Below are 24,120 nucleotides of genomic sequence, written 5' to 3' on the forward strand. Positions count from 1 at the left end.
CCAAGCTGACATTTTGATTTCAATAGGAATAGCATCAACAAAGTATTTTAGGAAGGTAAGTGTAACAGGCTTATACACAAGCTGGAAAAAGACTTGCCAAGAAACTAGTAAGGTTGGTGTAGGAGTTCCAGGTGAAAGGGGGTGAGGGTCTGATCTAAGACAATAATAAATAGTAGGAAGAGATTAAGAGATGAACTTTACGTACATGAAGATGTCATTTCTCTCAAAAACTAAGCCCAACTGAGACTACAAATGGGTGCAAACACTGAAATATCCTGACCTACATTCTGGTGTTTTAAGCTCACCCAAGTTGTGTGCGTTCCTTACTTCATAGCTGCTGAAGTTGGCTTCCTCCCAATCAGGACCACACAGATGCTCCTCATTAGATGAGCCCTTCAGGCTCGTAGACCCTTAATCAAACACACTTGTTCTAAGACTGATCAGTTTGAGGATTAGCACACACTTGACAGAATGTGCTCCCCAAAAGCCCCAGCATACCCAAGCACACCCATCATCCTTCAACTTCTCCTCTACACTACCAATCTTACCTGCCTGGGCCACACGTCTGACTCTATCCAGGATGTTCCTATAAACAAGATATAGGACATTTCCAGTATGCCAGAGGGTGTGCTCATGCCTCTTTCCAGGCAATACCACCACCCTCTTCAGAGAAAACTACTATGCTGGTTCTCTCACCATAGATGTTTTGCCTGTTCCTGAGCTTCACATAAATAGAATCATCATGTACTCACTCTTGTGACCATATTCTTTCATACAACATAATTATATCAGATTATCCATGCTTTTGCATATAGCAGTAATTGTTTTTATTTGCTATGTACTATTAGTTCCTTGTATGGATATATCATAATTTCTTTATCCATTCTCCCACTGATAGGCATTTCAGTTGTTTCTAATTTGGGATCATTATGAATAGTGCTGCTATAATAATTCTTGTATGTGGACAGAAGTACTTATTTTTCTTGGGTATATACCTGGGAATGGAATGGTTACATCACTGGTTAAATATTTAGTTATTTAGTCAAATGGCTTTCCAAAATAGTTGTACCAAGTTTCACTCCCTCCAGCAATGTATGAGAGTTCAAATATTTTATCCCACATTCTATCACTTAGTTATGTCAATTTTTCCAAGTTTAGCTATTCTGGTTTGTAGCTAAACACCTTTAATAACTTACACACAGACCTACTTGCTTTAGAAACCTTGGAGTGATTTCTGGATAAAGAACACAGGAGTTCCAGAAAGAAAGAAAGCTGACTACAACTACAGTAACTTTAAAAGGCGTAAACCCATAAGGACAGGGAAATAGGAATGACAATAGTAACTCTATTCTGGAAGACAAGGTTGATGCAAATTTGAATCTCAACAGAATCCTAAGTGGGCAGTGGGGGAAACAGAACTAACCTATTTACATTGTGTCGAACATCCAAGACTCTGGAAATGGCAGCACCAGGTACTTCTAAGTGTAAATAAAGAGGCTAATGCCAAAATCAGGACTGGCTGAAAGTTGTTATGGACTGAACGTTTGTTTACCCCGCAAATCCCTACACTGAAATCTAACCCTCAATGTGATGGCAATAGGAGATGAGGCCTTTGGGAGGTAAGTACAACATATAGGGGAGCCATCATGAACAGGATTAGTGCCCTTATAAGAAGAGACACAAGACCTTGTTCTCTCTGCTCTCCACTTCGTGAAGATACAAGAGATTGGCTGTGTGTAAACCAGGAAGGTTACCCTTACTAAGAACTCGACAATACTGGCACCCTGATCTCAGACTTCCAGCCTCAAAAACCGTGAGAAACAAATGTTTGCTGTTTAACACACACTGTCTATGGTATTCTGTTATAGCCAAAGACTGAGACAGCTGTTTAATTAAAACAAAACACAGATCCATCAACCACCTGCCTCATCCATACCACTGGGGTGATGACTGCCCCTTCTCTCACCCAGCAGAACACTGACACAAGGACAAGGGTATTGTACAGAAAACCAGTAATTAAGCAATTCTATGTGTGATGAAGGTATAATCAACCACCTCCCCATTCTTCTTATAAAATGTTCCCCCAGAAAACACTTGGTAGTTCAAAATTTACGCTCCATTCAAGAGATTGGAAGAGACTTCTCAGGAGACTTGGATTGACCCTCTCCTAGAGGGAAAATCTAAAGATACTGGCATGGGGTCTGCCAAATGGCCAAGCCAAAATCACCTCATAGTGAAGGTCTTTTCATGAGCTCCAGCCACATTCTTAGACCTTCCAGTCAGCTGTCTAGTACTGTCTTCTACAATAAGCAGGCATGGATTAGCAAATCTTTGAAAAATAGAGACAAAAGTAAGCAGAAGAAAGTAAATTGTCTCTGCAGGGTAAAGAAAGCTTTAAAATAAAATTTTTTAACTACCACTAAACAAGAATAGAAGCTGCAAAAAAGAATATATAGAAAAAACCCAGCTCTTAGAAATCATAAACATGCTAGCAGAAATGAAAAATTTGACAGGAGTTGTAATAGCCAGAAATCTGAGGAATGAGAAAAATTCCCAGAAGGTAGAATTGTAGAAAGATAAAAAGTAGAAACAAAATATAAGAATATTAAAGGATTAGCACAGGTGATTGATCATTTGAATAATAGAAGTTGTAGACCGAACAAAATGGAGGGGAAGATCATTCAAGAAAACATCCTAGAAGAGACATACATGAGTTTCTGGATTGAAATGGCTACACACAATGAATGCAATCCACATCAAAGCACTTGATCATGAAATTGATTATACAGAGAAGATTTTATGAGCTTCTGAGAGGAAAAACAAGTCCCATGGAAGGGATGGGAGAAATGAGAATGGATTTGAACTCCAAAATTAACACTGGAAGCTTAATGTCAATGGAATAATACTTTCAACACAGAGGAAATTCTCCATATAGAATTCCACACCCAACCAAATTATCAAAGTCTCAAATGTACCTCCCATACATCCCTTCTTGGTAAGCCAGTGTAGGATGTGTTCCATCAAAGAGAGGGAATAATGTAGGTAAGAAAAAGATGAGATAAAGGAAACAGGAGACCCAACACAAAATAAAAGGGAAGGGAACTCTCAGGATGATAGTGAAGGTAGATCTGAAAATAATGGCCCTATACCAGATAAAGGAGGATTAATGATTTAGATTGAAGTTAGGTCAGCAGGTTCTAGGAGAGATTTCTTCCAGAAAACCAAGTTGTTTGAATTTTTATCATCTGCAAATCTTAAGAGATATAGACAACTGGTGAGTCTGAGGTTAAATTCTTAATGACCAGTGCACAGAAAACCAAGCAAATGCCAAGACAGACTATTGTTTGTGCCATGGGGTTAAAAGTTCAGTAAAGGAAAATTATTCGATTTTCATACCACACATTTCAGCTCTGAATAGCAGTTACTGTAGGTGAATTTAATTACTGATCTAGCTATACATCTAATTTGGGAGGATAAGAAGTGTGCCTCTTATAGTGAGGTCAATAAATAATGACTAGGCTGAGAAGTAGCAATACAAGCACATAATTAGACATAAGACAGTCAATACCAAAACAACCCACTAATAATTCAAAGTGGTTGCCTCTGAGGTAGAGGAGGTATGGAGGATGAACACAAGGGATAGCTTTCTTTCATAGACACTGTACGATAGCTGACTTGAAATGTGTGTTCTCCAATCTCTCTAGGGCTGTGCTATCCAACATGGAAATGAGATTCAAACTTCAGACCCTCAGTCACAGCACATTTCAAATGTTCAACAGCCACATGTGGCCAGTGGCTCTGGTAATAGCACAGATTCAGAACATTACTAGGCTTCAGAGCAAGTTCTATTGGACAGCACCATTTTGCAGATTCATGAAATGAATTAGAGGGTCACAACCAGCATCTTTTTTTTTTTCAATGTGGAAAAGATTAACATTTTATTTGATAAGGAGCTTACACATTTTTTTAAATTTATTAAGGTATGATTGATATACACTCGTATGAAGTTTTCACATGAAAAAACAATATGGTTACTACATTTACCCATATTATCAAGTCCCCACCCATACCCCAATGCAGTCACTGTCCATCAGTGCAGCAAGATGCCACAGATCCACTGTCCCTTCTGTGATACACTGTTCTCCCCATGATTCCCCCACACCATGTGTACTAAACATAATACCCCTCAGTCCCCTTCTCCCTCCCTTCCCACCCACCCTCCCACACCCCTCCCCTTTGGTAACTACTAGTTCCTTCTTGGTGTCTCTGAGTCTGCTGCCGTTTTGTTCCTTCAGTTTTGTTTCATTGTTATACTCCACAAATGAGGGAAATCATTTGGCATTTGTCTTTCTCCGCCTGGCTTATTTCACCGAGCATAATGTCCTGCAGCTCCATCCATGTTGTTGCAAATGAGAACCAGCATCTTAATACATGAAATTGAATAGAATGTCAGTATCTCATTAGTATTTTCTCACATGTGTAAAACAGTATTTTATGACAGTTTATAAGCATATAAGCACAGTGTTGTGGATCACAGTAATGAAGTTTGAAAGCAGTGCTTTAAACATGTGTGTGCATGACCCTGGTTTTTAAAAAACAGAACATGAGACAGATTCCTTGTACCTAGTGGGGTCCTCACTTCTTGGGATGGAATCAGCCACAGCCTTGTATCCCCATAAGAAACTTGGAATCTAGGGTGTCATTAAAAAAATAAGACCAAAAGGGGTAGAGGGATGGGTGAAATAGGTGAAGGGGGTAAGGGGAAATAAACTCCCAATTATGAAATAATCACAGGGATGAATGCAAAGGGAATACAGTCAATTATATTGGAGTTATCTTTGTATGGTGACATGTTAAATACATTTATCACGGCCAGCATTTAGTAATGTATATAATTGTCAAATCACTATGTGTACACCTGAAACTAATACTGTATATCAACTATATTCCACCTGAATAACAAAATGCCTTGGGACAGCATAATCACAATACCGAAAGCTAGGTTCGATGACCCTTAGAGTCACCCCCAATTTCTTCTGTCATTCATCATTCCCTTCTTGAAAAGGGTATCTTTTTTGAAGCCCAGTCTTTTTTTCAATATGGAAAGAAGAAACTAAGGCAAAGAGGATATTACAAGATTTGTCCATGGTTACAAAGCTAGCGACAGAATGAGCCCAGGTCTCCTCACCTCTAAATTCAGAACTCTTTCCACAAAGTCTTCAGGGGCAGGCAATCCTTTAAGTGTATAAGCCCATTTGTTTAACAACATGACTGGTGACTATTGTCTGGATACAAGCAAGGATGATGACAATAGCTAACATAAGCTTTCCATGTTCTAAACATTTATATGGATTAACACTTTCTAACCCTTACAACCACCCTATGAGGTAGATACTGTTACCTGTCAACCCCATTTTTCCAGATAGAGAAATCACGGCTGGTAAGCAGCAAAGTCAGGAAACAGAATGAGGCAGTCTGTTTCCAGAACAAACACTACTTTACATACACCCTCATAGAACTCAGATAAATTAACTTCTCCCTGAATTTTAATCAGCATTAAAGTCATCAGCACCTACTAATTACAACATGACTATGTTTTCTCCTACAGTATCAGTGCTACAAAGGAGTTCTACTCTATTAACTATATCAGAGTAACAGCTTGGGGTTCAAATACTCTGAACTAATGGATGGGACTCACACAAGCCAGGTTAACTGGTTAACACAATTCCACAAACCTAGAGATGAGTACTTAAAAATGTGTTTAAAAGTCTGGCTATTCTTCGAACTTGGAGATTTTATATTGGCACACAATTAAGCACAAATTGGCTTGATAACATGGGTGGATTTATTTCTTAAGATTTGAGTGCAAACTTAAAAACGAGAACAAAGCTTTTCATCAAGAATAAACACAAAAACATAAACAATCTTGCGATCGTGCATTTTAACAGAAGTATAAATATGAATATTTTACTCTGTCACTACATTTGAAAATTTAAATCTCTCTCTCCAAATACCAAATACCACACAATCTTTGACCTGTTCTCATCTTTTTACCTCAGAAGCATTTGTCATGCTACCAGGAAAATAAAGGCAAGGATCATTAGTCAGTCTTTATGACCAAAAAAACATTACTCTCCTTAACTTCTGACTTTTTTCATCATTCAGCTGTGTCTCAGTTCTGTAAAGCTATACAATTGTATCTCCACTCTAGGAAAAGAAAAAGCAATCAATACAAATGTCCAGGAGGCAAGATACTTTCATGTAATTAAAGCAAAAGTCACAAGTGTTCAACTTACAAATGTACAGAATTGTACTGAATTTTTTAAGTACAACTTTATTTGATGGCTGACATATAATAATAACAGTGAACAATTTTAACAGGTATAAAAATGTAGGATTAAAATCTTTAAGCTTAAATACTTGAAAAGTCACTATGAATATGGAAAGATCTGTTTACATAAACATACGTATTTTTAGATGAAAAATCAAGGGGTAGTGGCATCTCCCTGGTCCCGTAACAATATTTGGATTTTTGCAGAGAATTAGCAGCACCCAACCGTAAGTGTTAATCACGTGTTTCTAAACGACCTGTACAACAGATTAGTTGGCAGTGTTCTAGCTTCTGGGAGATGGGAGTGGTGGGGGTGCAAATATCTGAGTATGTATGCACTCACACATAAAAATCACCATCCAAATGGGGAAAAAAATCACATATTGAAAAAGTCTAAGGAAATCATCCTTAAAGGATCACCAGTGGGCTAGAACAGTAGAAGCTGAACAGTAGTCTACTTGGTAACAATGCTTTTTTTCACTTTTCAAAGGCAAGTTGGGAGGAATGAGAATACTCACAATACACAGAACTTCAGGGACAACCTGCCTTGAATTTTACACTGCAAAACACTGAACAGAAATCTTTACAAAAACCTTCATTCTTGCTTATAGTAACACCAGGTATATTTTTCCTTTTTACCACCATATACATAACATTTAAATATTCTTTATAAATATTTTAGAGCAAAAAGATTGTGTTTTTTTGCAGTAGTGGCCCACATCTGTACAAAGCAATGTATGCAAAACACACACACATATATATATATGTATATATTTAAAATGACTAAGAAAAAAGTGCAAAGAATGACAGTATTAAGAATTTTTGCTTTACAGTAACTGTGGTTCAAGAGTGAGTATCTCTCAGGGATATATAATCCCAGATTTTAATTAAAGATTCAAAAAGAAGCCCATGTGCCAAGTTACTGCACAAATCAGTCCCGCATCAGGTAACTTCTCTTTTTCCAAATCTAGCATTTCCAGTTTCTAAAATCTTCTCACAAACAGGAAAAAAGTGGTAATGGTGTGTTCTTCCCTTTAACTTCCCAAAACTCATCCAAGTCCATGAATCATGCAAGGATTCAAACAAGATATTGGGAAAGTCATTCATTATAACCCGCTTCGCTAAAATTAAAGCAAAATGAAAGGCTTTCTGAAATACAAACTACTGATCAAGAATCAAATCAGCAACAAAATGGACCTTAAATTACAAGTGTTAATTCAATAGAAGTATGTCTTAAAATCAATCCCTGTTATCAAAGATAAATTCAAATTCAGAGTCTACATCCTTTCCCAGATTCAGTGCTGTGCAAGGGTTGTAATTCTAAATACTTACGAGTTTGTCACTTTTCTAAAAGAAAATGCTTCCTGTTAAAATTTTATAAACTATCATTTTACTCTTGGTCTCAGTTTTTTATTTTGAACAAACCTAGAATGGCAATTTTCAGCGTTTTTTAAATTGTACTTTACTTTTAAGTCATTCCAATAATCATAGTTACTGATTTTAGACCTGCAAGTTTCAAAAACAAAAGCAGTTCAATTTCCCTTTAAATACATTATTAGATTTTTTTTGGTGTGTTTGTGGTTTTTATCTAATTTCAGGCACTGTAATTATTCACAATATTACAACGTTTCTATGTCTAACCTATGCAACGATTATGAATCCTAAAACAGCTTCCAAGGTATTATTGAATTCTATTATATTACGATTGAATTGTCCCTTCAAGATAAATTGTTGGAAGAAAACTGTGAAGCCCTGCAGCATTCTGCTTTGAATAGTGTTAATACATACTATTTTCATGCTTAATATCGAAGTTTCTTCTGAACTAGGAAGACAACAGACAAATGGAAGCTGCAAATTTCTTTAAACTACATTCTACTCCAACTCCAATTTATTATGTTCAACATTAAATATTTGTGTTTAGGAGAACAAGTATGAGGGACGAGCCAAGATGGCGGCGTGAGTAGGGCAGCGGAAATCTCCTCCCAAAATAATATATCTTTTGAAAACACAACAAATACAACTATCCCTAAAAGAGAGACCAGAAGATACAGTACAACAGTCAGGCTACATCTACACCTGTGAGAACCCAGCACCTCACGGAGAGGGTAAGATACAAGCCACGGCCTGGCAGGACCTGAGTGCCACCCCTACCCCAGCTCCCAGGGGGAAGGAGAGGAGTCAGAGTGGGGAGCCCAGGACTCCTAAATACCCAGCCCTAGTCATCTGCACCGGGAGCACAGACACACACTGCATGGTGTGCTGGATACTAGGGAAAGGGAACTATAAAATCTGCGAACGAGTCCCTGCAGCCAGCACCCCTGGGACAAAAGAAAAGCTAGTGCCTTTTGAAAGTCTTAAAGGGACAGGAGCCTCACAGCTGGATGGAAGCGTCCCGGCGCACTCAGCCCAGCAGCTGGGAATCACAGGGAACTCTAGGCGCCCTAATCCCCTGGGCGGCAGCATGGCTCTGAGGCCCCTCACGATGATAAACAGCCTCCCGCCCGTTCCCCCTCTGGCGTGGCCCCGCCATAGTGGAGCAACAGCCTGAGACCGGCCACACCCACAGCAGCCGTACGGAGCCTACTCCACAGCCACCCAGGCCAGACTCAGAGACCCCGATAGGGCGCAGCTACCCAGCACAAGCCGCTAGGGGTCACCGTGCTCACAGAAGAGAAAGGCGACGAGCAAGCAGGAAGGGACTTTGTTCTCTCAGCTGACACATGCGCCAACTACCCATGACTACCTCTATCGCCATGAAAAGGCAGAAGAATTTGATACAGACCAGAATCACCCAGACATCCCCTGAGAGGGAACCTGGGAGATAGACTTAACCAATCTTCCTGAAAAACAATTCAAAATAAAGGTCATAACCATGCTGATGAAGCTGCAGAGAAAAATGCAAGAGCTAACGGATAAAGTTGGGAGGGAGAATACAGAAATAAAACAATCTCTGGAAGGACTTAAAAGCATGATGGACGAGATGCAAGAGGCCATTAATTGAACAGAAATCAGAGAACAGAAAAACAGAGAAGCCAACGCAGAGAGAGATAAACGGATCTCCAGAAATGAAACAGTATTAAGAGAACTGTGTGACCAATCCAAAAGGAACAATATCCGCATTATAGGGGTACCAGAAGAAAAGAGAGAAAAAGGGATAGAAAGTGTCTTTGAAGAAATAATTGCTGAAAACTTCTCTAACTGGGGGAGGAAAACAGTTGCTCAGACCATGGAAGCACACAGAACTCCCAACACAAGGGACCCAAGGAGGACAACACCAAGACACATAATAATTAAAATGGCAAAGATCAAGGACAAGGACAGAGTATTAAGAGCAGCCAGACAGAGAAAAAAGGTCACCTACAAAGGAAAACCCATCAGGCTATCATCAGACTTCTTAACAGAAACCTTACAGGCCAGAAGAGAATGGCATGATATATTTAATGCAATGAAGCAGAAGGACCTTGAACCAAGAATACTGTATCCAGCACGATTATCATTTAAATATGAAGGAGGGATTTAACAATTCCCAGACAAGCAAAAGTTGAGGGAATTCGTCTCCCACAAACCACCTCTACAGGGTATTCTAGAGGCACTGTTCTAGATGGAAGCGCTCCTAAGGCTAAATAGATGTCACCAGAGAAAATAAAATCACAGCAAAGAAGGCAGACCAACCAAATACTAACTAAAGGCAAAAAATAAAATCAACTACCCACAAAAGCAGTCAAAGGAAACACAAAAGAGTACAGAATAAAACACATAACATATAAAGAATGGAGGAGGAGGAATAAGAAGGGAGAGAAATAAAGAATCATCAGACTGTGTTTATAATAGCTCAATAAGCAAGCTAAGTTAGACAGTAAGATAGTAAAGAAGCTAACCATGAACCTTTGGTAACCACGAATCTAAAGCCTGCAATGGCAATAAGTACATATCTTTCAAAAGTCACCCTAAATGTAAATGGACTGAATGCACCAATCAAAAGACACAGAATAATAGAATGGATAAAAAAGCAAGACCCATCTATATGCTGCTTACAAGAGACTTACCTCAAACCCAAAGACATGCACAGACTAAAAGTCAAGGGATGGAAGAAAATATTTCATGCAAACAATAGGGAGAAAAAAGCAGATGTTCAGTACTTGTATCAGACAAAACAGACTTCAAAACAAAGAAAGTAACAAGAGATAAAGAAGGACACTACATAATGATAAAGGGCTGAGTCCAACAAGAGGATATAACCATTATAACAATATACGCACCCAATACAGGAGCACCAACATATTTGAAACAAATACTAACAGAATTAAAGGAGGATATAGAATGCAATGCATTAATTTTAGGAGACTTCAACACACCACTCACTCCAAAGGACAGATCCACCAGACAGAAAATAAGTAAGGACACAGAGGCACTGAAAAACACACTAGAACACATGGACCTAATAGACATCTATAGAACTCTACACCCAAATGCAGCCGGATACACATTCTTCTCAAGTGCACATGGAACATTCTCCAGAATAGACCACATACTAGGCCACAAAAAGAGCCTCAGTAAATTCAAAAAGATTGAAATTCTACCAACCAACTTCTCAGACCACAAAGGCATAAAACTAGAAATAAATTGTACAAAGAAAGCAAAAAGGCTCACAAACACATGGAGGCTTAACAACTTGCTCCTAAATAATCAATGAATGGATCAACAACCAAATTAAAATAGAGATCAAGCAATATATGGAGACAAATGACAACAACAGCACAAAGCCCCAACTTCTGTGGGACACAGCGAAAGGAGAACAAGTATACCTTAGGCTAACTTTTAAAAACAGAATTTTTGCTCTAAAATTAACACAGCTAAAGGGCAATAACTTTCCAACTTCATTCAGCTTCACTACAACTATGCAAACTATGTTAAAGTAGACTCGACAGCTATTTTAATCACTTTGGGTCTTTTTTTATGTATTTAAAATGATAAACCTTACATTCTGACAGCTCAATGAGGCTTAAAACTCTCAAACTGAAAAACCTCCACGCCACCTCCTGTACAAGTGTAAGTAAGAGAGCAGCATTTTATTTGCCCCCATACATCCGCTCAATGTCTTTGAGGTAATGGTTCTTCAGTTCCTTCCTCTTCAGTTTGAAAGCATCAGTGACCAGACCAGTTTCAGGGGTCCATGGCTCCGGACTTAAGCAGACCTTGATTGGAATTTCAAATCGCTCCAATTTCACTGCAATGAGAAGCGGGGAGGCAGCAGAGAGGAGAGAGGGGAAAAGCAGAGGCAGAGTGGGGAGGTTTGGGAAAGGGGGGGACAGTGGGAAGGAGGGGGAGAAACAATAAGATGTGAATTTTGCAGGATTCACCTAGATGGTGCAGGTTATAAGGCAAACTTATTTAACTGTATGCTAGTTAACTAATGATACTACTACCTTACAATTTCAATTCGTATTTCTTAAAGTATATATAAACTGTTTCAGTTGGATAGTTTTAGTCTAGGCAGTTTTTATTGTAGTATACACGTAAACACCCTCCTCTCCAGAGTCCTTCTTTTGTTGTTGCCTCTGGCTGGGAAGATCTTCCCTTGTTGCAGCTGCACAGCTCACGTCCTTCCTTCATCCAGTGTCTGCTCAAATGCTCAAAGTCCTCCTCAGAGAGGACTTTCCTGGCCACTCGAAACCAAACAGAACTTCCTTTGTCTCTCTATATCCTTGTACACTACTTTTTCTTCAAAATACTCACCACCACCCAACATGTTGTATTATCTGTTTCATCTACTAAAGTGTAAGTTCCGTGAAAGCAGGGTCTTTGTTTTTTTTCCCACTGCCAGTCATATGTCTATACTGAGGCCTCAATAAATACATGCACATTTATTAATTCATTCTACAGCAAATTAAGCCCCTAGATAACTGTCCTTAATAAACTTTACATTCAAATAATAATCAAAAGGGGGGTCATGAATTTCATACTTTTAAGTGGCATCAGAACTGATACAACACACATTGTATATGAGTTAGACAACACATTGCAAGAAATGCAAGAAAATAAAGACAAAAACAATCAATACAGCATTTGATTAATTTTAAATTCAATAAATTATATCCCATCAAGTTACTTAATAATTAGTACATGGTCATCTCTGAAATTCTGAAGGCCCATTAATAGTAATGTTAATCTAAAGATGAGCTTTATTTTATAAAGAATCACTTCAAATAGGAATTTCAAAGAAGCAAACATCTATATGTTTAAAAACTGCTAAATAGCGTAGTTGACTTTATAAAACAACTTGACTCAATGACAAGCACAAAGAATTCAAATTCATGGAAGTTTTCATTCTAATACTAGTCTGAGCTTTATGAAAGCTTGGTCAAATTAGTGAACTACTCATTAAAATGAGAGAAAAATGTAAAGCTGAATGTGGAAAACAATCTCTCAAATTTCTTAGAACCAATTTCCTAAAAGTAATGCCTGAACAGTTAGTAAAGGAACATAAAACTTGCTCAACTTAACCTTGTCTACACAGCTGATATACTATAGCTCAGTTATGCAGAAATGACTGAAATAAGCCCATCTGATCCCAAGGCCACATTTGAATGTCAAGCAAACAGTTATATTCTCAACTACAGATTTGGATCCATAATTTTTATTTCATATTACTTTCCCTACTTAACAGGTCCTATTCCAGAAATGCTAACAAACTTGGGACACGGCAGATACCTTCTTTCAATTGCACACAAGCAAATGAAGTGTATTTACAGAAGTTCCTATATTTATATTTAATCTTTACTAACTAAATTCTTGTTCAATGCAAAAAAAAAGGCTATATTTGAGGTTTCATTTTTAGACTCCTAAACATTATCTAGTACCACAAGCTATAGACAGCAATGGTCAATCATGCAGTTTGCTATAGAGGATAAACTGCTGACAAGTATGAAAGATTAATGGAAGAAAACACAGATATGATTTTACTGGTGGCATTATCATCTAAATTACCTAGAACATTATGAAATGTGACCTGCAGGTGGCAGCAAATGTCAATTTTCCTAGCCACTGATAGTTATCAAATCACCCCATAACAACTACAGTTGACCTTTGAACAACACGGGTTTGAACTACAATGGGTCCACTTATATGTGGGTTTCTTCAATAAACATATTGGAAAATTTTTTGGAGATGTGCAACAATTTGAGAAAACATTTTCTTTTTCCTAGCTTACTTTATTGTAAGAATATTGTATGTAATCCATATAACATACAAAATATGTGTTAACTGACTGTTAAAGGTAGGGTCAACAGTAGGCTATTAGTAAGTGGTTACTTACTAACAGTAAGTTTTTGGGAGGGAGTGAAAAGTTATATGCAGATTTTCAACTGTAGGAGTCAGCACCCCTAACATCTGCATTGTTCAAAGATTAACCATACTTTGTATTCTTATGATAACTACCTATACCTAGCACTTACATTTAAAACATGAAAAGGTCTGCTATGAAAGATGTATGATTTCAGAGATTTAGCTCAACATAATCAAGACTATTTTATGCTTTTTTGCATAAGTCTGAAATTATAATTTGAAGCAAAAGGTAAGTTAGCAAGATAAATCTTTTGAGATACAGAAAAGCTTATGATTTACACATTTAAGAATTGCTCATTTTCATGCCTCAATTCAAGCACAGGAAAGTTCTGGGGCCAAGCAAGTCCTATAACCTTATTCCATTTTCCATCTGATTGTGATCCAGCTTGTCTCTTCCCAACACTGCTTTACACAACGAAATATGCAAAGACAAATTATTCAAGTCAGATTCTACTCCATTAGTATATTCAGAGAGTGACTAAAAAAAGAGCTTATTAGCTGAAATACTTTTTGAAATATCGAGACAGGGACCATGGGCTTAGAGTAGGGTAAGGGCCTCTGGAAAAAGCAAGGCAAGATATTTACAGTCAAAGCAATGTAACAATGTAAAGTCACTATCAAAACTCTGTGTTCAGCATTATGCAAACTCAAGGTCACACTAATGTTCTAGGGTAAAGATACTAGACTAAGAATATAGACACCTTCAGTGAGATCAGTTAAAGGTCAAAAGGCCAGGAGCAACTTGGCCTGGAATGTTTGAGTGTTCCACAAGGGTATCTCAGCATAACCCATGACTTCACTGTAAACAGCCCTAGCAAACAGACAACAACCAAGCCCACCCTGAGGGCAGGGCAGATGGTACAAGTCCACACCCAAAGCCCTCAATTTCTAAAAATCCTCAACTGCCTATAAATCCCCTAGACAATGTACCACCCCAGGCTCTCTTGACCCCTCCTGGCATAAGCCAGGAGCTCTGTTCTCTCACTTTATTTCTAAATAAAAGCCTGTACCTTGCTCTCCTATCTCGAGTGTTTGTGAAGCTCATTCTTTGGCTCTGCAAACAAGAACCCCAGCATCAATATGACATTTAAAGAAAAAAAATCAGAATTTGTATCAAAGAAAATTCTGGAAGCCTGGAGACATTAACATAAAAATTGCAATACATCACCACAACGAAACTACCAAAGCCATCTTTTAGAAAAAAACATTAAGCCACTGTCTTTATGGTTACAAGTAACTTACTTTTGAATCTGATTATATCAATTGGCAACTTACTTAAAACTTCACAGGTTCAGAGTTAACTATAAGAATGTTCTTGGGAAAAAATATTTTTCCAAATTCAACTTGCTAACTAATATTACAAATTACATTTTTAAAACAAAATGTAACCTAAGTAATTAATTTAAAAAATAAATAGGAGCACCGTGGTAGGGGAATATGTGTGGCTTGTGTATCTCTGACAAGAGTATAAACTCATCCAGTTTTTCTGGGGGAAGAGGGAGTTATTTGGTGACATAACGGGGGAAAGCCTTTTAACATAAACATTTTATTTGACTCAGAAATTCTATTTCTAGGGATTCATACTAAGAAAGTAATTACATAAGAAACTGAGTATATAAAAACTGTGTTGTATTTGTTTACAGTGTGGCGGAGGTGGAACTTACCCTAAAAGTCGAACAGGAACTTAAGTGCATTCTCCTATACTGAAATACTAGTTAGCTATTAAAAACGATAATGCAAATTCTTTATCTATTGACTTAGAAAAATCTCAATGATGTTGATCGGTTAAGTATACACACCAGAATGTAATGTCACCACACAAAAGTAACTACTATCAAGTGATTTTTACTTCCTCCTCTATAATCTCCTGTACTGTTCAATATTTTACAGTAAATATAGTTAATCTATAATCAGAAAAATGGTATTTTCATTTTTTAGAAGGGAAAGCAACAGATTAAAACTAGGCTAACAGCTTCCAATTAAACATGAAGAGTATACGTTTATCTCTGCTCCCCCTAGAAAAAAATAATTTAAACAGACTAAAATATTTTTAAAATTAAAAAGGTATTTCACCACAAGGAAAAAACTGAAATAACAGAAACAGGACACTATATGAGGCAGTACAACAAAACGTTGGAAGACCAAAAATAAACAGATTAGCAGTAACTGATTGGGAGCCAAGAGAGCTAAAAGCTAATGGCCAGCAGAGGACACCAACAAGAAGCAAACTGACCTCCTGAGCCCACGCCTCTGAAGACAGAGGGGTACACTGAAAACAGGAAAGCTGGCCCCAGCCTGTTCAAAGGACACTTCTCAGTTCTCCCTCATCCTGCTCTTCCTCAACTGGCTGGAGACAGATACACGGTTTGGAAAAACTGCCCTACAGAGACTCTGGACTCAAGGACACTAGGTACAATAGATGGAGGGAGTACAGCTCGAAGAGAAGGATTCAGTGAGGGTGTGGCACACCCATGCAGCCCAACCCCCTTTCCTATTTCCTTTTTTTGGCTGTCAGAATAATACTGGCAGTCAGGCTAATATACCCCCCAGGCAAGAGACTGGAGAAGTCTTTTGAGAAATGGAATGACCCAAGACATTAACATTTGAATAACTTTAGTGAATAGAGTTTTTTAGTACCTCATTCTTAAAGACAATGGACAGACAAGGATCAGCAGACACAGGAGAGGTTATTACCAAAGCAAGCAGAAAGTGGAACTTGGAGGAAACAGTAACAAGAAAACTTCATGAAAGAAATCCTTTTAACATCCTCATAAATAAGAAGCAGCACATTGACTGCATCCATGAAAAACAACAGGATGCTACTAAAAGAACACTGAGAAAGCAGGAAAAGAGCTCTTGAAAATTAAAATTATGATATTAGAAATTAGAAATTCAATAGAAGAGATGATAAACTGGGCAGAATATAAAATGAAAAGGGTGAGATAGAAAGCCAAATAAAAATTAGTAAAAATAGAGGCTAAAAGCAGGAGGCCCAACAACCATATAAAAGTTCCAGATTGTGGGTATAATTGTAACATTTCCAGAATATCTCGCCTGGCTTTGGTGAATCAGCATATTAACAGGCATTCTGAGGTGGAAAGAAGTATGGCTTTAGTGCATTTGCATCTTTCCTCAGGGGTGGAGTTCATTTCCATATCAATGGGTGATTACCTGGGCAACAGAGGGCTTATCTGATCCTGAGAGGTGAGGGGGAGGGCCGGTGTGGTTGCTGCTAGAGCAGAGAAGAAAGATGAACTGGGACTGCAGTTTGTGAGAAATAAACGGGTTTTAAACTTTATTTCTCCCTTTGACTGATTTTGGTTTTTAGGGGTATTTTGCCCCGGGATTTCCTTTCCCCGGACTGACACAGATAAAAGCATAAACACAGAACTTGGAGGAGACAAACTATGAAAAAGCAAACAAAAAAGATAAACAGATATTTCCAAGAACTGAAGGGCAGAGATCTCTAGATTGAATGGGCCCACACTAAATAAGTACAGACAATGCAATAAGAGATCCACACCAGGACACATCATTATGAACTATCAGAACAGATGGACAATTCCAACACAGGCTAGCTGATGCAGGGATGTTGTGACATGCAAGAAATAACTAGTTAGGTTATTCTACTATATGACATTTAAGGATCCCTCCAACATAGAAATTCATTACATATATATGCTAGGCAGGAAAATAGATATGAGCAGGAAGGAAAGAGAATAAGGCCAGGAAAACCCACTAAAAAGACCCAGAGTTTATCAGTTAAAGCTCAAAAAGCCAGGAGCAACTTAGCCTGGAATGTTTGAATATTCCCCAGGTAAAGGAGAGTACCCTCAGCATAGCCCATGTCTTTATTGGGTTAATCATGCAGGCCCAGCCGTAAACAGCATAGTAAAAGGCAGGAAGTTAAGAAGTAAGATTCTTAACTTACTCTTTAGCAAACAGACAATTAACTCAGCCCACCTTGGAGGCTGGGCAGGCAGTCTTGATTGATATGCTCCCAGACCAAGACACCAGTATCTCAGCAAGAAATCAGAGCAGTAAATTTCTTGTGTTAAGTTAATTTTAAATATTCAGAGGCCACTTAACAAGTCTGCACCCCCAGCCTGTGGTCACATTCCTGAAGAATCCTTAAATGGGGAACCTCTGAGAGGGACCTTTCTCTGAGGTCGCCCACACTTTCTGAGTGCTAAACTTTTTAATCTTAAGTTTCTCTCTCTAACCTTTCAGGGTGCCTCTCCTTGCTGAGGTGGCCTGTACTTTTTTCTCTTACTCTGCTTCACTACTGTGTCTCGGCCCTTCAATTCTTTGTCGCGGCAGGGACAAGAACCGAGGAAAATACACAATGCTCCCCCAACATATAATATATATATTATATATTCATTCAAGAGGCAAGAGGCAGGTTTTTAAAACTCTGTATTTTATTATTAAACAAATAACAGACATCATGAAGAACTTAATGCACAAGACATCATTAAATGACTTTTGGGGATTTCAACAGACAAGCAATTTCTTACTTACTGGTATTTGCAGCTTCTCTAATTTCTTTCAGTATTTCAGCTTCCATGGCAGGGTTATTGCAGATATCAACCCAAGTTCCTTCCACCCCTTTCTGTTGTGCCAAAAGTGTCAACCTTTTCTGATTAGGAACCACAAAACTGATCACATAGGACTGGTCACTAAAAAAATTAGAAAATAAAATAGAAATTAAAACATTAAGAACAATTATTCATAAACTATTCAATGAAACAATAGAGAAAATCCAAATACATATTTCTCTTATTTGCCAGTTTCATTAATGAGTAATAAAGTCCATGGTACTGGCATAAAGACAGACATATAGACCAATGGAATAGAGAGCCCAGAAATAAACCCTTGCATATATGGTCAAATGATGTTCAATAAGGGTGCCATGATGATTCAATGGGGAAAGGACAGTTTCTTAAACATGGTGTTCAGAGACCTGGATATCTGCTTACAAAGGAATGAAGATGGATCCTTACCTTATACCACATACAAAAATTAACTCAAAATGGATCAAAGACCTAAACGTGTAAGAGCTAAAATTATAAAATGCCTACAAGAAACCACAGAAGAAAAGATTCATGGCACTGGATTTGACAATGCTCTCTTGGATTATGACACCAAATGCACAGGCAACAAAAGGAAAAACTAGATAAATTAGCCAAGAAGCAGAAACAACCCAAGTGTCTATCAACAGATGAATGGATAAAGAAGATGTGGGCTGTGTGTGTATACACACACACATACATACAGTGGAATATTCAGCAATGAGAGAAAGAAGGAAATCCTGCCATTTGCAACAACAAGGAAGAGCCTTGAGAGCATTATGCTCAGTGAAATAAATCAGACCGAAAGACAAGTACTGCATGGTATCATTTAGAAGTGGAATCTTAAAAAAAAAAAGAGTCAAACTCATAGAAACAGTATAAAAGTGGTCCAGGGACTTTGGGTGGGGGAAAAAGGGAGAGGTTAATAAAACCGAGTACAGGCTTTCTGCTATAAGATGAACAGGATCTGAGGATCTAATGTAAAACACAGTGAATACAGTATTAATTGAAAAGAAGAGAAAAAAATTTTAACGGGTAAAGGGCTGAACTACACATTTCTCCAGAGGTGATATACAAATGGCCAACAAGCACAGGAAAAGATGCTCAATATCATTAATCATTACGGATGAGAGATGTCCTCACACCCATTATAATGATCACTATAAAAAAAAAGCATTGCTGAGGATGTGGAGAAATTAGAACCTTTGTGCATTGCTGATGAGTATGTAAAAATGGTGATTCTGCCATGGAAAACAGTATGGAGGCTCCTCAAAAAATACTGAAACTACCATATGATCAAGCAATCCCACATCTGGGTATATATCCAAAAGAATTGAAAGCAGGATCTTGAGTTGCACATCCATGTTCATAGCAGTAGTATTCATCATTATCAAGAGGCAGTAACAACCACAGTTGTCCATCAATGGATGAATGGTTAAACAAAATGTGATCTATACATACAATGGAATATTATTCAGCATTAAAAAGGAAGGAAATTAATTCTGACACATGCTACAACATCCATGAACCTTGAGGACCTTATGCTAGGTGAAATAAGACACAAAAAGACAAATATTATATTCTATTTACATGACATATCTAAAATCATTTTAACAATTCAGTCAAATTCACAGGAACAGAAAGTAAATGGTGGTGGCTAGGTGCTGGAGGAAAGGGTAAAGTAGGGAATTGTTTACTGATACGGAGTCTCAATTTGGCAAGATAAAAAGTTTCGGAGATTGCACAACAATGTGAATATATGTAACACTAGTGAACTGCACACTTACACATGGTAAGATGGTGAATTTTATGTCTTACGTATTTTAAAATTAAATTTAAGGGATTAATAGAGCTCCAAAAATAAGGCATATTAACAGAAAATTGTTCTATCTCTCATGTTTTTGATTTAGATAACTTATTAGCCGTGTTTTCTTCTTGGAAAAAATTACTTATCCTAAGTCTCAGTTTGTGACATAGCTAAGTATTTAATAGCAAGATATAGTAAGTATCCAAAAAATAACTGAAATGTCTGGGTTATCTCAAAAGATCTTCAAGCTGCTGAATTCAAGAACTTTCAGAAATCTTTAACAAACTCCCAAACTCCCCAGACTCTGATGAAAGTTCATTGTTTCCCTCATGATCATATGTAATTGAAATTGTTTCCCAATTATCATTTTACTCTAAGTATATGATAAACACAAAGGCACCTTTTAAAATTACCTTTTGGCAAAAGCACAGATATTGTCAATAAGTGGACAGTTCTTCAATGCAGCTTCCACTTTCCCAAGAGATACATATTCTCCTGCTTGCAACTTCACCAGATCTTTCTTGCGATCTATAAGCCATGGAGAATGTTGTTATCCACGGTCTGTCTTCTTAAAGTATGCAGAATTCTTTCTTTCAACCTCATTGCCTTAATCTTTAATTACAAAGATACGTCTAAAATCTTGTTATACATAATGCTTGCCCATACATGTTCAGTTTAAAAGAAAACACCTAATTAAAAATGTACTGGCTGAAATGTTACATCCTATACCAAAAGCTTCAGTGACTTATTATAATCTTAAATATTATCATGAAGTTAGTAGAAGGAATGAGGACTCTGGAGCATTAGCTATGTGATCCTGGGAATGTCACTTGACCTGTCCAGCCCTCAGTTTTATCAGGGATAATGATGCCTACCTCATACAGGCAAGTAGCACAATGTCTGACATACAGGACATGGTCAATAAATGTTAATTCTCCATTTACCATAGTTGAAGACATCTTGTTAAAATGACACTGCTGGCACAGAATGCCCCAGCTTGGATAATATTCAGATTGCCTATAGCCTTCATATGAATGCTGATTTGTGTACCCATAGCCTGGGAACCCATTCCACTTGCCAACAGAAACAACCACTGATTCCCATGCAATTAAGGACCAGGAAAAACAAAGGCGGGGGTGGGAGTTGGGGGTAACTGGTTCTAGCCTGAGCCATGTTTCCTGCAAATTTCCCTAGCTGATCAAACTTCTAGATGAAGAACCAATTCTCCCAGGAAATCTCTAACTATATTCAGGTCAGATATGGGTCCAGAGACAGATTTAAATGGACCACCAGAGAAATAACTGAGGAAATTTTATGGCTTGAAAAGGAGCTACGTGGGCCCTAAAGGGTGGTCCTTAAAAGCCAGTCAATTTATTTTAACTTCTGCCTGATTAAAGTGAATAGCAGAAGGACCTTTTTGAACTTAAAAGTCTTACTTCAGTAGGCTCAATAAAGGCAGTGCCAAATCAACTGATATTTTCAGAAGAACAGATTCATGTTGAGGATTGATATTATAATTTTCTAAGATTCAAGGTTAGTTAGAATGCTATAATGGTCACTAGGGAAAATAAGGGCTCCATACTGCCTCTTGGCTAGGGAGGTAAATGGTGAGGAAGACCTAGCTTTGGGTATGTTACAGTAGATGGTTTTATAGAACCACATGGAAGTGCCCCTCCCCCCAAAATAATACCTCTTCTGATTTTGTTTCCTCATTACAAATCTGCTCTTTTCCTGCCCATCCTCTCAATGCTGCCACTGCTGCCATTTACCAGTACAGGCCTTGCCCTGCTCTGAACATTTCACATAGATCAACTCATTTAATCCTAACAAAAACCCTACCAGCTCAGTAGTACTGTCCCTCTTTTACAAATGGAGATGTGCAGACATAAGTTAAATAACTTGCCCAAAGTTTAAACCAATGGAATCATAACCCTATCAGTGCCTTGACCAATATTACCTTTTATATATGTTGAAGTAACAACAAGTAAAGAAAAGCACAGAAAGAGAATGCACTGACCTATAATCTGTAAACACCCATCGGGATGAAATTCTCCAATATCACCAGTGCAAAACCACCTTTGGCCATTTTCATCCACAGAATAATCCTCTGCTGTTTTTTCTTCATTTTTAAAATACCCCATGGAGATATTCTGTCCACCGATTACGACTTCGCCTCTGGGGTTTGGTTTGTCGTGAACTGTATAACCACCTGGAAGCCATTATAGCAAATCATTTATTGTTCTAAAACAAAATTAGTTGTTAATTCTTAAAGATACTTTGCTAATATTTTTCTGATCAAATTTTGCATCAGTTAATGGGAGAATATTAGTTTATATTTACTAAGATTTATGTGAGGATGGTGGGTGACTATGATTTTAGGAGTGCCAGGGAAGGCTCACTGATAATCACCAAGTGCTACCCATCTCAAGCCTTCCCATGACCATAAAATTTCACACTTAGAACATCCTTAAAGCTTAGGGTTCATAGAGCTCTGTTAAGATAAAAACACCCCCCAAGAAGGTAACACTAGAAGCTGTTATAAGTAAATTACTAGTATGTTGACATCAATGTATTTCAGATTTCTTCTAAGGAGGTTTTCATGAAAGAGCAGAAAGTAGGTACCTACAAAGGCATCAGCATTTACCAGCATTAAGTGAATGGGAAAGGGAGGCTATGGGAAACAGGAGGGAAATTTTATTTTCTTAAAATGGCCAGTCATGACTATAAAAGTTAGAACAAATAATTGACAATAACTACTAAAATATTTTATCACCACTCATTACCTATTTATTACTGAATAGAGTTTACTTTAAGGAAAATATTTAAAAATCTGAATTTATAAACTGAGATGTTGATTATATTTTAGGTCATAAAAGGATTAAAAGCAGATGGCTTTCAGCTGCTAGCTGTTCTTATAAATTTAAAACTATTCAATACGTTAATATGACAAAACCTACTGTATGGAAAACATTAAGATCCATTCCTACTATATACAGCAAAGTTTCCTTCATAGCAAAAAAACCCCTCCAAATACATCTCCAAAAACGGACCCACTTCCCAAAACTGACATTAAGGCACAATACCAAACAATCAGAAAATAAAAATTAAAGGCAAAATTCTCCTTACCAAGTTTGTGGTATATACCTTGTTTCTCTGATTCCACTGCCTAAAAAATAACCCATCCAAAAAAACAATTTTGATGCTGATGCCTAATGCACACAGACATACTCTTTAAATTTTCTTCAGATTTTTCACTCTAAAACTGGACAGGATTACTAGGAGAAAAAAGGAGACTTATTCCCAAGATGTAAAACTCTTGGGAATGCAACTAATGTTTAAATGTATTTTTTCAAATGAAATGGTCATTTGCCCATAGAGTACTGACAACAATGCACATAACAAAGTCATATAGGAGAAAAACTTAGAAATTTCAAGTTTATGTCAGATAAAGCCCATTCATTTTCTTGAGTTTTAGCAACCTAAGCGATGGGTCATTTCGGAGAACTAACGGGTCCTTTAGTTAATGGACATTCAGTCTATGGCTCCATCCCAAAATGAAAATTCCCTTTTAAAATCTCAAGAGCTTTTTAATTATTATTCTTTTGTCTGGCAAGGCTAGGCTGTTAATTATTTATTTTGCACCTAATACATATGTTTGGTCCTTCTTATAATTTCACAATAGGAAGACTGGTTTACTTTTGCCTTCAGCTCATTTATAAAAAGGATTATCACCAATGTCTGTAAAACAGGGGTTTCCGCTAAATGGCTTGCTTTAAAATAGTTACATATAAAAGTTCAAGTATACAAATAGCTGGACAGGTGAATTTCAACTACTAAAATGTTTGCTGGGCTCAAGAGCTAAGAAGTTGGGGTGGGGGAGGGGGAGGTGATTAGTCAGTCATCTAGTCCCTGAAAATCTGGGGTTTCATTTCCCAGTTCAAACTTCCTCACTAGCAAATCCGAGCTTCAAAGATAGGACATACATCCTTCTCCGATCCCAGGGCAAGCACCAGTAAGATTTTTCCTCTTTCCTATCAAGTATCCCAAATTCATAATAATCATGCCTA

The 24,120-nt window shown here is 37.6% G+C and overlaps 1 protein-coding gene across 6 annotated transcripts in view; it reads right to left on the reverse strand.

The window, feature by feature from the left end:
- Positions 1–5,827: 5,827 nt before the first annotated feature.
- Positions 5,828–24,120, reverse strand: part of ACSL4 (acyl-CoA synthetase long chain family member 4) — a 103,794-nt gene continuing 85,501 nt past the window's right edge. For all 6 annotated transcript variants that reach the window (XM_057496120.1, XM_057496118.1, XM_057496119.1 and 3 more), the window contains 4 exons: positions 22,071–22,262; positions 20,467–20,581; positions 18,197–18,354; positions 5,828–11,558 (listed from right to left, as the gene is read on the reverse strand). In XM_057496120.1, the coding sequence (XP_057352103.1) occupies positions 11,401–11,558; positions 18,197–18,354; positions 20,467–20,581; positions 22,071–22,262 (623 nt within the window). In that variant the 3' untranslated portion in view covers positions 5,828–11,400. The remainder of the gene's footprint in view (positions 11,559–18,196; positions 18,355–20,466; positions 20,582–22,070; positions 22,263–24,120) is intronic.

This window comes from Manis pentadactyla, chromosome X, assembly GCF_030020395.1.
Source record: "Manis pentadactyla isolate mManPen7 chromosome X, mManPen7.hap1, whole genome shotgun sequence".
NCBI classification, from domain to species: Eukaryota; Metazoa; Chordata; class Mammalia; order Pholidota; family Manidae; genus Manis; species Manis pentadactyla.